The 15,942-nt window shown below is 40.9% G+C and overlaps 1 protein-coding gene and 1 long non-coding RNA gene across 3 annotated transcripts in view; one reads left to right on the top strand and one right to left on the bottom strand.

The window, feature by feature from the left end:
* The window catches only part of THBS4 (thrombospondin 4), a 47,491-nt gene that overhangs the window by 7,362 nt on the left and 24,187 nt on the right, over positions 1–15,942 (bottom strand). For both annotated transcript variants that reach the window (XM_023944563.2, XM_086869328.1), the window contains exons 8-17: positions 12,739–12,876; positions 12,063–12,140; positions 8,682–8,834; positions 7,198–7,302; positions 6,866–6,973; positions 5,238–5,397; positions 4,478–4,596; positions 3,660–3,712; positions 1,505–1,698; positions 1,049–1,227 (exon numbers count right to left, since the gene is read on the bottom strand). In XM_023944563.2, the coding sequence (XP_023800331.2) occupies positions 1,049–1,227; positions 1,505–1,698; positions 3,660–3,712; positions 4,478–4,596; positions 5,238–5,397; positions 6,866–6,973; positions 7,198–7,302; positions 8,682–8,834; positions 12,063–12,140; positions 12,739–12,876 (1,287 nt within the window). The remainder of the gene's footprint in view (positions 1–1,048; positions 1,228–1,504; positions 1,699–3,659; positions 3,713–4,477; positions 4,597–5,237; positions 5,398–6,865; positions 6,974–7,197; positions 7,303–8,681; positions 8,835–12,062; positions 12,141–12,738; positions 12,877–15,942) is intronic.
* On the top strand, positions 13,713–15,732 carry LOC111941438 (uncharacterized). Its single transcript, XR_002870015.2, has 3 exons — positions 13,713–13,812; positions 13,963–14,040; positions 15,552–15,732. It is a non-coding gene; the product is annotated as an uncharacterized LOC111941438 (long non-coding RNA).

Below are 15,942 nucleotides of genomic sequence, written 5' to 3'. Positions count from 1 at the left end.
GCTTAGCTCATACAGTTGGATCACAAAGTTCAGGATTAAACTGACTGCCAGGACTGGGTTAAGGAAGATGTATACATCCCAGCTGGCTTGGCAGAGATTTTTGCAATGGGAAAAAACTGCATGTTCCCTGTGACTCATAAGACATTAGCCTCTTGAAGGCTAAAATTTGTTAGTGTAAATAGGTTACTGGACTCCATCCAGGAGTACTGCAGTGCTGCATCCAGCTCTAGAGTACCAGCACAGGGAGGACATGGACCTGTCGGAGCAAGTCCAGAGGCCACAAAGATGACCAGAGGGATGGAGGACCTCTGCTATAGAGATGGGCTGAGAGAATCAGATTTTTTTCAGCCTGGAAAAGAGAAGGCTTTGGGATGTGGCCTTGCAGTACTTGAAGGGAGCCTACCAGAAAGATGGAGAAGGATATTTTATCAAGAACATGCAGTGACAGGACATGGGGCAATGGATTAAATGTAAGAGCAAGTAAGTTTACATTAGGTATGAGGAAAAAACGTTTAACTGTGAGGGCTGTGAGGCACTGGAACAGGTTGCCCAGAGATGCCCCAAGCCTGGAAGTGTTCAAGGCTGCCTGGAGCTCTCAGAAACATGGTCTAGTGATGTATGTGGGCACATGGCAGGTTGGGGTTGGAATCAGATGAGCTTTGAGGTCTCTTCCAACCTAAACCATTCTATGATTCTATGAAATGCTCTGTTATTTAGCATGTCAGACTTTTAAATTATCAGAAGGATTAATGAAACTTGTTTGCTACAGAAATATTTCAGTGGGGTAACACATGTCTGCCTTCTAGCAGTACCAAAATCCACCCAAAGTTGGCTAGTATATAACTGCTTTTGATTATTGGAAAGATCAATTTTGATAGCTTGAAGCCTATCAAAAGGAAAATTCTGTCATTATTACTCTTGAAAATAGTCTACTAATCAACAGCTTCCATGTTTCATGTCTGCTAGGGGTCCAGCAATTACAGAGCCGATTTTATTGTTATCAAATGATCTTTCTCAAACAGGTAATAAAGACCAAGTGTATTTTTACCTGGTTCAGAACCACCCAGTTGGGATCAATCTGCGCATCCCCCTCTGGGTCCAACACCACTGTCTGATAGGCCCTGAAGTCTGTCAAGGTGATCTCTGCATTCTCAGGACACACATCGATCCGATCAATCACTGTATCCTGGTCAAAATCAGACTCACAGACATTGCCAACTCCATCACCTGAATGCATCAGAGAAAGAAAAGGAGATTTATGGTGCAGCAAGTAGTGATATCGGGCCCAGCCATGGGATTAGGGTGTCCAAGAAGTACGCAGAGTGTCAGCCCTGCTGGCTGTAGTGCCTGAGAAAGCACCTCTGTTTTGGCTAAAGGGCCCCTGGGTGCTGCTGTTGTTCTTGGGGTGAGTGTATGCATTGCTAACGATTGTGTTGCATCCTGGTGCATACAGCCTGGAGATGAATGCCTGAGAATCGAAACAGCTCCTGAAGGCCCATCTTACCATTATCATCTTCCTGCCCTGGGTTGGGGACCAGTCTGCAGTTGTCAGGGCCCGGGGGCAAGAGGTCAGGAATGCCATCATTATCATCATCCTCATCACACTCATCACCCAGCCCATCCTTATCTGTGTCCAGCTGGGAGCTGTTAATAACAGTAGGGCAATTGTCTGTGCTGTCCTGGTGCCCATCACCATCGCTGCAAGCACAGAAACAAAAAAAAAATGGTATACCAGCGTCAGCTCCTGCCTCTGCACATTGAACAGCAGGGTCACCTGAGGGGGAAACACAACAGTGGCAGCTCTGGAGTTGGAAGCAGACCAGCAGGCAACAAAACCTGTTTTTACTCAGGTGGCTGAACTGCAAGGAGAGCAGGAAAAAAGAGACTCAGATAAGATAAGGTGGCAGGAAAGCAAAGACCAAGCCAAAAATTCTCACAGCAAGTAAGCCTTACATGGTGTGAGAAACATACTGGAGCCCAAGAACCCAGTCAGTGTCCACTAGAGAGAACACATCCAGCAAGTGCAGTGTCACCAATCAACAGGCACTCAGAAGACAGCAAGAGCTGGACCTTGTCTTATGTACACGTGTCTTTGTGCTCATGAACATGCAGGTGTGAGTGTGAATGAAACTTTACACTTGACACTCTACATGAGCACCTGAAATCAGGCATTTGAAAACAAGCACTGTTTTTAATCACCTTCCTGCATAGCAAGTTTTCATGGTGGATTTGGCACTGCTACATTAGTGCTTGTACTCAATGGTCTTGAAGGTGTTTTCCAAACTGAATGATTGCCGTCCTGCAGCTGGGACATGCAGTAAGAAATAGAGGAGAAAGTCTGTAACTCCCTCCAGGCCTTGGCTGCATCAGCTGGTTACAGTGAAGAGCCACCAGGCCCAGGGACACAGACTACAGAAGAAGGTGCAAGAAGTTATGGGTGGCTACATAACCTTTCCATCCCAAATGTTAAGTGCATCCCTGAAATAAACCTGCCTGAAGTGTGGTGTGTTTTGTATTCACACCAAAACAAAACTGATTTCTAGCAATTAGCAGGCATGTTTTCCCTCAGTAGCTTCTTATTAGCGCAGGTGGAGTAGAAGAGGCCTGCAGCCAAATTAAGGTCACGCTATGGCTTATAGGTAGGAATATTCCCAAATACCTCACCCCTGCTTAAGAAATATGCTTTAATTTTAGGTAAGAGTAATCAATGTTTGCAATATTGAGCTAAACAATGAGATAAATGCAATAAACACCATACATGTGTATCTACTGCAAGGTTAAACATGCTTCACACAGGAAATGCTTCACACGCATTCACATTAGTGAAATTTATAAGGGAGGGAAAAAGTCCTTTTTTAAAAACAGAAGAGCAAAGACATATCAATTTAAGAGTAAAATGCTGATGGCCTTGGCAGCTACTGGCTCAGGATTGGGAATGATCCCTTCAGAGACATGGAAGTGAGCTCCCCACAGGTCCATTTGCAGAGAGCAGCACCCACCAACAGCCCTGGGGTGAAACTCTGACAGCACAGGATTTGTCAAATCCCTTGCCTCTTGCTGTAAATGAGGTGCATGTGGGAGGACCTGCCATCCCATAATCTGGTTATGCTGAAGCTGCTTCCAGACAAGTGATGCAATTTGTCATGGGATGTGTTCTTGTGAATGCCCAAGGCATATGAAAGCCATAGAGAAAGGATCCTTGCCAGTCTTGCTGTACTAAAGCAAAGGGGTTGCTCTGCAAGTGTTAAACACTTTATAATAAAATTTTGTTTCTGCAACACTAGGTTCTTAAGGAAAAACATAGAGCCCTTAACTGAAATTTCTGCTTAGGAAACAGAGAAATAAAAGAGGAATGAAAAACAAAAACAAAAAGGAAAGAGATTTTCTCACTAAGAAGCTCTGAGCATTACTCTGCATTTCACAGCCAGAGAACTGCTTGAATGTCACTTCCACAGGAATTCAGCATAAGCCTGTGTGAATGGCTATAAGGGTGAAGGCTCCTTAAGTGTACTGCCACAGGAAAGTGAACAAACATGGCCAGTAAATACTAATGCTGTTTTTTAAATAACATCCCTCTGGAATATAAATCCAGGCTAGACAGAGGGATTACAGCTCTCCACAAATGCTTCAGCTCAGGACTAGCCTCTCTCACAGCATACCTGTCCTGATTGGTATCACAGGAATCTCCAACCAGGTCATTGTCGACATCCGACTGCAAAAGGGAACAAAGTTCCAGTATCAGCTGTCAAGAGCATCTATTTAAATTGTAGGATTAAATCAAAACACAACACAAGACACTTGTTTTACAGAATATATTTTCTCTCTTGCATCATCCATCTAACGAAAAACTGTTTTATAAAAAAAAGGACAGTGAATAAACACAGTTAAACTTAATTGAAGAGTTCAAGCAAGATTCCTCTACTATTGAAAATAAGTATTCCTCATTTGTAGCCAAGGTTTATTTCTTGATCATCTTTAAAAATCTAGCATGTTTCTCTATAGTTTCCAACGTTTTTCATTAGTCACAGGGGGTGAAATCAGAATTCCAACATATGAAAAGTTACAATGACTTCTCACCTGGGAGCACTGAGATACAGACACCAAGATTTTTGTGCAGGTTAAAGAAATAGGAAGTGTAACTAAATCACACCCCTGTGTGGAGTCTAGCGCATTGAACTCTGCGTGACTGAAGCCCATTTCTGAGCATGAGAGTAGAAGATACATGCTGGGTAGAGGTCCTAACAACATCCCAAACTGTGAGAGTACAACTAGTGGCTCCCCTTTCTCACATTAGGAGAGTCAGCATGTCTGTAAAACTCCTGAATACCTAGATATATACTATATTATCCAGGAAATACACTTTATTATTATAATACAAACACTACGGTTGCATGGGTTGCTTCATTCTCTTGCACCTTTTTAGGCCTCAGCAGTCCCTCTCCCTAAGCAAGAATAATTTTTCCTTCTGCCTGCTAACCTGGTTTGGGTTGCTGATTGTAGGGCAGCTGTCACAGGCATCACCAACACCGTCATTATCTGTGTCCTCCTGGTCTTCATTGGGAACTCTCTGACAATTATCCAAAAGATTCTTAACACCTAGAGTAAAATGGATTGTGTATTAAAGACAATTTCCATATTTGTCCATACTGGACAATATAAACATTAAAACAGTAAAGACTGTTCCTTTTCAGCAACTACTTAATCCTGCAATGAAATTTTAAGTCTGCACAGTAAATTTTTCTTATGTGTGCATCACTCATTTAATAGTAGGAATACCCTGCTGAGGCATAGCTGTCCACCCCATCACACCCTTTAATTACACACAATTCATTCTATCCTGTTTCTGTATCACAACTTAAAGGATGGGACATTTAATCTTTTTAATTACATTTGAAGTGGTGTGATTTTTTCACTTCTTTCAAAGCCTCCCACAGCAATGAAAACAATATGTTGTGTAGCTCTCAGGTACCAGTGACTGGCAGCAGCTGGATGCTCTGGAACATTTGTACCTTTAAGGAAATGCTGAATGATCAACAACATTAACTTCTACATGAAACAGGGCTTGGTTTCTCTGTTACAGTGTACAGTGCTTCCAATGTAGGCAAAGACAGGTATTAACTGAATTAAAAGGATTAAAAACACGGGTTTCATAAAGACTGTGTGTTACATGAAATCTAATGCACACTCTGGGCAAATTTGAATGACATCAGAGAAGCTGAAAGTGAAAAATCACCAACCATCTCCATCCATGTCATCATCACAAGCATCTCCTTTCCCATCACCATCTGTGTCCCTCTGGTCATTATTCAGGACATTACGGCAGTTGTCACAAGCATCCCCGAAGATATCTTGGTCACTGTTTCTCTGGTTAACATTGGGAACCAAAACACAGTTATCCTGCAAGAGACACAGAATCAGACATCATTTGGGGTGTGAACCTTTAATTTCTACTTTAGTTGATTTATGAAACGCTTGTATTTATTTCTATTTCCAAAAAGAACCACCAAAAACCAAACACAAAACAACAAAACAGTGCGAGCAGTTTTGATGTTTTATGTCAATATTAGCTCTGGATCACATTTCACTTGCTCCCTCATAGCTCTGCTTTAAGCCACTTCTGAGAACCCTAATCACAAACACCCAGTACCATAAAGCTTTACTTATAACCTTGATTTCTGATTCTCATTTTGCATGGGTAGATGATGAGGAGCCTGTTTTGGTACCCGAGCTTTCTCACGTGGTCCTTCTCAAAAGCTGCAGTTCAGAGACTGACAAGGTTTGCAGACGCTCTCAGTGAAAGGCCACTGCCCCCTTCTGGTACAGACTAGCTGGAAACTGGGAAAAGAACTTGATGCAAAAAGGTACCGGGTTTTTTTTTGTTTTGGTGGTTTGTTTATTTCAAACAAGCTGCTATTGACTTTTAAAGTCCACCAGGAGGTATATGGAGAAAATTTTATTTCAAAGTGGTATGAAATTTCTACACCTATCTAGCACACCTATGATCTTATCCTGTTGCCCATAGGGAAGAACAACAGACATTCAAAAAAAATATAGAAGTTACTTGATTATGAAGGTGCTGAACCTGCAAATAGATTTACGATTGAAGGAGGATTTAATTTTTTCATTTTAGAACATTAATAAAACCAGTGGATTTAAGCTAGCAGAATTTAGTGTGGAACTCTGTGGCAAAGCAGTCTGAGACAGACCATCTGTGACTGCTAGTCTGCCCTAGCTGCAGGTGGACATTTGTACTCTGGATAACATGTTCTTGTTCGCTTATTAAGCAGTATCAGTCAGCAATCTTAACACAGAACAACAGTGGGCTTGTAAGAATACCAGATGAAAACAAACCAGCTTTTCCAATCTGAATGAATCCTCTAATATATTTTGCTGTGTGTACCCACATGGAAACCTCTTCTGCTTTGAGGATACAATCCAAAGCTTTTTCAAGTTATTGGCAAGACACACATTCATTTATGTGGGTTTTGGATCCCCAGTGAAATGTGTTGTCAGGTCAACCTGCTCTTTAAATAGATGTTAATGCAAATAATGTCCCTGAAGGTCATGCTATGGGAGACTGTGACTGAAGGACACAAGCTCTATATACAAAAAGCTTTAGAATTAAATGATAAAAGGTAGTAATGGAGGATACACAGGTGGGATTTGAGGCTGTGTAGGTTAAGTCTTGCAAGAATGAGCATTATATAAAAGAAAAAGACAGGGTTTAAGGGGCCACTGACAGTGACCGGTATGCAACAATCTCTGGCAAACAGCAGTGAGTCAGATTTCAGAATCACTTTCATTTGCAGCAACAGGAAATCCTTCTGTTTGCACAGATGCCTGCATCCTGATCCATACACAGCACCTGCTCATTGGGAATGCCATCTCCATCTGCATCATCATCACAGGCATCTCCAATCCCATCACCATCAGCATCTTCTTGTCCAGAGTTTGGGACAAATCTGCAATTGTCCTAGACAAAAAAGGAGACAAGTCTGGTGTTCTATAGGTAAACTGGATGCCTTCATAATTTGAATGACTTTTTCCTATTATTAATTAATTGGAAATTAATCATCGAATTTAATAGAATTCAATAACCTGAATAAAATATGACTACATTGAGTCATGTTTATTACAGTCTTCTTCCTTATCCCTTCATGCTCTGAATTATTATAGAATTAGGGAAGTGTTTCTTACCTTTCTGCAGTTTTCAGCAGAGCATGAGAGTTCTTCATTAGGGTAGCCATCGATGTCAACATCTTTTCCACAAATGTAGCCATCACCAGCCCAGCCAATGCCACACTATCAATAAAACATCATGGTAATACTATCAAAAGGTTAATGAGTCACTGTAGAAATAGTCAAGAAGGAAAATTCAAGAAAAAATTCAAGAAATATTCAAGAAGGAAAAACACACCAGTCTTGAAAACAGCAGCATACGGAAGTCATGGCCAGACACTGAAGGTACAATGAGGTACAGAGAGGTTATAACAAAGGTTTTCTTTCCACATGGAGAGATGCTGCAGTGTATCCAGACATAGCTAGAAAAAACTACAACTTGATGTCAACAGGAATGTGTGCCTGCCACACCTAATGATTTCAGCTGGATCTTTAGATTTCTTATCAACACTGGCCAGGAACTAATTTTGGCTCCTCAGCTGGCAGCTCCTCAGGCTGAGAAGAAAATAGGAGACTAGGTAAAGTATACACCTAGCATCTCAGTAAGGAGCACACGGTTAGATGGGACGACTGTGTTTTGTTCAGTATCTCAAGAACACATCTGCAACTAAAGGAAGTTTTAAGAGAAAACTGTATTGGAATTTACAGTTTGCATCTACAAGACAAATTAATCTGTACACAAGTTTCTCCTAGCCAATTAAATTATTACTGTTTCAAACCAACACATCATTTGTGTCCAAGACATGTGCAGAGAACTGCATGTCAAAATCTGGCCTTCCCTTAAAACCAGGACTTGCCTGCTACAAGCATCTAGGCATCTTCCCATTACAGCATGGACTTAAAATACCCTAGATTATTTGTCTTTGAAACAGATGTACTTAAAAATGAGACCAAGGCAAGTGCCAGCAAAAGCATGCACTGTAACCAAATTTAGGACACAGGATTAGTCTCTTTCTGTTGCAAGATGGAAAAACTAAGTAATATACTTTAGTATACTCTTACAGTGGAAGTTCATATGCTGCTTCTGCTCTTCTGCTCCCATAGCTGGTAAGCACAGAACAGCCTCCCTGTGCCTGGAATCTGTCATCTCACTTTAAAAAACATTGTCTCTATCAGCCAGCAAATACAGGCATGTTAGCTATGCAGAAAGGATCCTTACTCAGAGCTATGTAGCTGAGCACCAGGAAAGGAATTTGTCCTTGTGAAGTCTTCTGTAGAGTGACACTTGACAGTCTTTTCTGAGGAGACTACATAAAGTCTACAAAAGTGATTCCTAAAGATCTAATTACATAGACACAGTGAATATGATACATGAACATGGCTGCTTTACAGACATGTGGCAAGAACAAAATAATTGCAAGCCAGTTTTTCACAACTGGTCTTGACCAGTGTGCCACAATTGGTAAAACATCCAACTGTACAAAATGACCACAAAGGCTTTCTCATTCCAGCCTAAAACAGGCTGGATTTCACTGTAAAAATGCATAAATTGATGAACTCACAATACACGTCACATCTCCTCTCCTCTCCTCAATACAACGGGCATGGATGCTGCATGGATTGAGGGATCGATTCCTACAACTTCGTTCAGCCTGGCATCCCCTTGTTTGGTCTCCTGTATATCCTGGTTTGCACTGGCCACAGCGGTAAGACCCCTGTCAGAACAAAAAGTCACCAGCCAGCCTTTTAACAGTACTTTTTTCCTTTTTAAAGCAAGCACAAGAGCAAGACTCAAGTCATACTGTTTAGCCTTAGTTTTTTATCCACTGAGGTCTCTTATGCTGTGAACAAACTTTATTTTCTACAGGAAAATGATATTTGGCTCCCAGAGTGCATGCTGGAAAACATATTCAACTCTTGCCTGTTTAGACCAGTGTTTTGTTAAACCAGAGAAAAATCATATAGCAGCGAAAGCTTCTTCATGATGTCTTGTCTTTGCCAGCATCACCTTGTACTGCTTCCAGGTGGCTGAAACTTTGTGCAAAACTCTAAGCAGCAGCTGATTAATTGGGCTGGATGATCTTATTTCACTGTAAAGCACACCTATCAGTTTATCAAAAGGCAACTGGTCACAAATTTTAATTAAAGAGAGATAAGGTTCATCATGTCTTTGCCCCATTTTATTTTTTTAAGCTAAAATGTTTTTAAATGTTTCATTTGATCCAAATCTCTTTCTTCAGAAAAGAATTCTGTATCTGAAGACACAGCCATCTTCGTTTACACTGCAATAAGAACATCCATGTAAGTTTTTGCTATGGTTTACCATGGCACATGCATATGTATTTCATATGTATTACTCTCTTGTGTAAACAAACACAAGCTAAGCAAAGGAATCTCATCATGTGCTGGGCCAATCACCATATGAGATATAAAGAGAAAAATGCTTATAAGTGAGGTCTTCTTTAGGCATCCAATGTGGCTTTTGTCTCTGTTTCAGAGTCTTGCAGACCTGTAACCTAAGACATAAAAGTTAATTGAGAACAATCTATTTATCTTACGGAGACTAATTATTTTTTGACATGTCAAGGGACAGAAATGGACAAGTATCTGACAAACATGCATCTAACCATTGGTGAAACTGAGGTGCTTCATACAACTTCACTCTTCATGTACAAAGTTTATTGGAAGAACTGTCAGGACTGTTGTAGTCCACCATCACAAGGAAATCTACTTATTTCTCAGGTGGGCATTATTTTTTTCCTCTATTTCTAACTTTGTTACAGATTTTAACTCTGTTCTGTCTGCATACTTTCAGGATGAAGATGAAAATAAACAGATGACTGAAAAGTAAAGTAATTCCTGGGCCATGCAAATGGTATGGCTTACTTGAAACACAGCAGCCTGTGCACTTTAACCTAATGGATGCCAGGGTAGTATCTTCTGGAGTCTACTGAATTTGCTCGGTATATTCTGTCCTATATCAAGCTCTGGAATGCATTAAAATAGCCTCTAAGGCAGCATTTCCAGACCAGACTGTTTCTGATGGGACACAGGATTAGACACCCCACACTGCTCTGTTTTGACAGATGGCAGGCCACTTGGTGCCTGCCCTCTGCAGACAAGGCCTGACAGCTTCCCAGAGAAGCTGCATGTCTAGTCTTACAGCAAGATACAAAATGTTACAGTGAATGTTCTAAATATTAAAAAAAATTGTACAAACATACTGAACAGTGAAAGCAGCCCTGAGAAAACAAGCTTATTCTCAAGGAAAGGTAACACTGAACACAAATGGTAGACTCTACAATACTTTTCTTCAGAAAGGACCACCTTTATAACTGAAGGACACTTTATGCCTTTCTCCTGCTATGAAGGAAGCCTGTGGCATGCAGAGAACAACCAGGGGATCTGGCCCAGACAGTATGGATTTATGAAAGGTAGGTCCTGCGTACTCTGTAAGAGGGTGACCTGCTCAGTGGGTGAGCCTCTGACACCATCTCCCACAGCAATCCCCTGGGGAAACTGGCAGCTGAAGGCTTGGGTAGATGCACTGTTCACAGGGTTAAAAACTGCCCAGGCCCAGAGAGTGGTGGTGAGTGGAGTTACATCCAGCTGGTGGCTGGTCACAGGTGCTGTTCCCCCAAAGCTCCACAGGCTGGGGCAGAGTGGCTGGAAAGGACCTGGGGGTGCTGGTGACAGCAGCTGAACATGAGCCAGGCTGTGCCCAGGTGGCCAAGAAGGCCAATGGCATCCTGGCCTGGCTCAGCAATGGTGTGGCCAGCAGGAGCAGGGCAGGGATTGTCCCCCTGTCCTGGGCACTGGTGAGGCCACATCTCAAATCCTGTGGTCAGTTTTGGGCTCTTCATTACGAGAAAGACACTGAAGGTGCTAGAGCGAGCCCAGAGTATGGCAACTAAATTGCTGAGGGATCTGAAGCACAAGTCCTTTGAGGAGTGGCTGAGGAAGCTGAGGGGTGTTTAGCCTGGAGAAAAGGAGGCTCAGGGGGGACCTTATAATTCTGCAAGTACCAGAAGGGATGCTATAGGTGGATAGTGTTGTTTTTTCTCCCAAGTAAGAAGTGATAGGACAAGAAGAAATGGCCTCAGATCCTCAGGCCCTCTCAGGTCAAGGGAGATTACGACTGAATATTAGCAAGAACTTTTTTACAAAAAGGATTGACAAGCATTGTAACAGACTGTCCAGGGAAATGGTAGACTCACTATTCTTGACAGGATTCAAAGTATGCGTGGATGTGGCACTTGGGAAAATGGTGTAGTGGCGCGATTGTCAGTACTGTGTTAAGAGCTGGACTTGGCCTTACAGGTCTTTTCTAGCATAAATGATTCCATGATCATGTGATTCTATGTCCAACTTGCTTCACAGCTTTAAAGTGGCTGTATGCCCATTTTATTGGATCCTAACATCTTTCAAACATTTTTACTTCTCCTATGCTTGCACTCCTGGGTTTAATATCTATGGGCATTAACAGTCTTGTACTAATTGTAGCTCTCTTTGTTTCCATTTATTTAGAGGGGTAACTGTTCCAGTATGCATAACTCCTATAAAGAGAGCACCCAGGAGAACAGCTTGTTGCAGCAGTTCTCAGGAGGCAGGAGATAAAGGAAGCAGAAGCTTAATCTTTCAAAGGAGGTTTCTTGCAATACCATACCCATAAACACACATCACTGGATGGTATGGAGAGAAGAGCTCCTGATCTTCAAGAGAAATGATAAGGATACAATTCAGATGGATGTGTTCATGACAAATCAAGTATTAATTTTTCTTGTTATTAGCTAGGAAAAGAGGAAAGGCTTCTTTGATTTATAAGAAGACAAAAAACCCCTGTATTATTAACTGTTCTTTCATCAGACCCATAAATCCAATCCTAGCCTCATGGAATTTTAAAACAATTGATTTTTTCAAGGCATAAATGAAAAGAAGCTTACCAAAGTGTTTATGCAATGGGAATTCGGAACACAGAGTCCAAGTCCTCCATTCTGACATTCATCAATATCTATGCAGACCTAGCAATAAACCAAATCCACAAATAATTAAAAAAATGTCAATTTATTGAGATCAAAGACTGAAGAAACACCACCACAGTGTAAGACTAGAAAAGAGATGTAGCATCTTCTGAAACTGCTCTCAGAACATCACAGACATATCCATAGGCTAACTTTCTAAACCCTGTAGAAGCAGAAAAATTCAACTTTAGGATGGGCTCTGTTCACCCAGAAAAGTTTATACAAAAACTGTGTTCCCATTCCAGGGTGCTTACAGAAATATGGAAAAAAAAAAAAATTACAGTAAAATAGGTCTTTTTAATAATTTTCTTCCTAGTCCAAAGCCAATTTACAGAAATCAACAAAGCCCCCTGAAGCTCATCAGAGATACTTACAAAGATAATGACATTTTTTCTTGTCTCTATGCCAGTCAAGAGTATTAGATTGTTAAAACTCCCATTAAAGCTATGCAAACATAAATCAGACCTCCAACAGCAACACTGAGCACTGGCTGACAGCACAAGGCAATTACGGAATGACTGAAAAATAAATACATTTCAATACAGATGAACTGCTAAAATAAAACAATGGAAGTTGTCATGGAGGTGCTGGCACTCACCTGCTTATTGCTCTTAGCATAGCTGAGTCCTATCCCTTGCATGGCTTGTCCTGTATATCCTGGAGGACATGTCTCACATCGGAAACCTGGAGCAGTGTTCACACATCGCACACCAGGGAAACAAGGGTTGTAACGACACTGCAAAGAAAAAATGAACCAAGCACATGTTTGTGCTTCAGTTAACATCCAGACTCTGACTGTGTGTACAGAGCTCTGATCAAAGGCAATGCAACACCTCTATGTTCTCTGTTCAGAGAGGGCTTAAGAGAGGAAACCATCTCTGCAGGTATTTCTGACCTCAGTAAATCTTCAGCTATCTCTGTAATTTAAATATAATTTAAACTACCTTCCATTACAGCCTGTAGCTGATGTCCTAAACTCTCATCCTGAATCCTTCCTTTAGCTGGCCAGATTCAGATCCCTTGGAGGCTGAAAGGCTCCTGGAAGGGTCCAGACCACAATATCAGGAAAGTCACATAACTCCAAGTCTCTAAACACCCCTTCTAATGTGTTTTGTACACACAGAAGTGGCAGCAGCATTTTCCTTCATTTGTATTTGGACAAATCTCATAGTCAGAAGGAATCCAAACATAAGCTAGATAAGCAGGATGTGTCAGTGGCATCCACACATTTCTAGACCGGAGGCCCCACAGACAATCCTTGGAACTTCTCCCAAAATACCACATGTCCACAAAATCACCCTTGGCCTGAAGGCCAAATTCACTTCACTGCCTTGTGCAGTTTTACAAAACAGCTGTGACTGATTTCACTGGTCTTGTGGGTGCCAGTTTGGGAAACATCCTGCATTGCTGCCTTTCCAACATCAACACTAGCTGCTAAATAATGTTTATAAGCATACAAAAAACATCAACATGCCATCCTGCTGCACAGGGCTCAAAGACAACAATAAATTAGAAAGAAATACTAAAGGGTTTTAAAAAAATGTCTTTTTTTCCTCCTTCCATCACTAACAGAAAAGCATCTGCAAGATGGAGGGAGAACAAACCTGACAATATCCACCTACAAGAGACATACAACTTGTAACCCAACACACACACATGGAAACAAGAAAAGGTATGTTTAATATCAAAGTGTGTTTGACTGAAAGATTTGTCAATAGCACATTGATTATATAGCATATAATAATCAGTAATATAAGGAAAACGTCAAACCTAGGACAGACATTTTGTGCCTCCTTATTTTGCTGTGGATTCTTTATTGTAGGCAGCAGAGGGCACCCAAATTACACAGCACATAGAGCAGAGCTGCAGCTCCCAAGATAATGAGCACCAGCATACCAAGGTAATGTCTTCAAACTGGTAATGAATTAGGGAGCATGCTGCAGAGATACTAACAACCTCAAGAAAGATTATGGCAGCTCTTAGTGAAGAATCTCCCAGATTTGTCCTTATCAGAATTTGTACAGTAACTTCATTTAAAATGCCTATTATTAGGAAGTACAGAAATAGTTCATTCAAAAAAGGCCTTAAATAAGTTAAAAAATAAACAAAACCAACCAACCAACAAAAATTTCCTGCATATCAGCTAACTCAGGAAAACAAGTAATATGACATACTGTCTCATTAGACAACTCAAAATTATTGCCATTTATTGCTTCTTTATTTCTCCTTGTGCAAATCTTCTTGTGCAAATCCTTGTGCAAAAATCCAGCTGATTAAAAAGGTATTTGCTGGTGAACAAAACTACTCCTGACAAAGTGGCATTTTAATGTCAGTGTCCACATAAAGACCTCATAATAAGAAAGACTATTTCTATGACACAATTTTGGCAAAAATTCCTTGCTGTTTCTAATGTGAAAGCTGGTCTGTCACGTGGAGTGGTGGCTGGAAGATGAAGGTACGTGGATCTCAGTGATCAGAGCCTGACTGCTAACAGACAACCACTTTAATATGAAGCCATCATAAACCACTGTTTCTTTTTCCACCACTGCTGTAATGGATAGAGTTGCTCCAATCCTGAAAATGGCAGGGAGGAGATTATTGCAATGCTTTGCCTCCGTCTGAAAATAGCTCCGGAGGTGAAACCCATCCATTCTGGCAGGATCCACATAGTCTTGCTTGAGCCTCACACCATGTCTGTCTGTAGCATGAAACATACCACAGCTGTCTTGGATCCATCACTTGCATTGACATTTCAGAGCTTCACCTCCATTTTTTGTGCTTTCTGTTGCAGCAGACACAGTTCATGCCACATAAGTCAAAACAAGAGACATTGCCAATGCCTCAGGAAACTTCCACACTCAACTCACTTTCTCTCCCCAGCACTTTTCACAGACAGGTGTAAAGCACATCACACCCTCACCTGATGGTCTACAGGAGGGAATAAATCAAAAGAGCAGTCAAAGCACATTTCCTGTTGGCTAGAAAGGAGAAAAAGGGAATTGCTTTTGCTGTTTTACATTACTGAACAGGTACAGTGGTAGTACTGTGTTATACAGATGTGCAGTTTATCACCTAATTCTGCTGGTTCCTTGGTCTACTACATTCAGGTACTTTTCCGCAAAAAAGACTTAAGAGTAATAGTAAAAATCATCCCACACAAAAAATGCAGTGAACCTGTAAGTGTTTTTTTGTTTCTGTTCGGGGTAAGTGTCACATTCTAATTAACACAGGTTTCTTTAGTCATTTAAGATACTGCAAATTTATTAATTCAGTCCTCAATACAAGCAAGCTCTGAATTTCTAACATAAATCACAAGAAAGGAACTAGATTTAAGTCAACATTATCAGATTTCAACACAAATACAAAGAAGCAAAAGGAACAATGACAATGATTGTTTATTTTCTTTCATAGATTTTCAAAGTAAGGATGCAAACACGACTCCAGTTTTGATTGAAGAAAAGACTTTGGTCTCCAAGGCTGGTTCAGGAGCACAGTTTAAAGAAACAAAGCCCATATTAAATAAAAAGTGCTTCTGCAGCCTATAACAGAAGCTGCAGCATCTTCTTGTGAAATAGAAATGGCAATGTCAAAAGTTTTTGGTTTGGTTTGGTTTAGGTTCTGGGGGTTTTTTCCAAACATTAAGCTCCTTTAAGTGACTTCTCAACTAACCAGGGTACTTCAAGTTTTCACATACATAACCTCCATAAAGTTGAAGAAACAGCAAAACAGGAATATAAAATCAAATCAGAATGAATTAATATTCACTGTGCAAGCAGTCAGTACATGATGAAGTCAGCAAGTA

This window comes from Cyanistes caeruleus, chromosome Z, assembly GCF_971803275.1.
Source record: "Cyanistes caeruleus chromosome Z, bCyaCae1.hap1.1, whole genome shotgun sequence".
Lineage (NCBI taxonomy): Eukaryota > Metazoa > Chordata > Aves > Passeriformes > Paridae > Cyanistes > Cyanistes caeruleus.
Note: the sequence above shows the minus strand (reverse complement) of the source record. Positions and strands in the feature narration are given on the sequence as shown.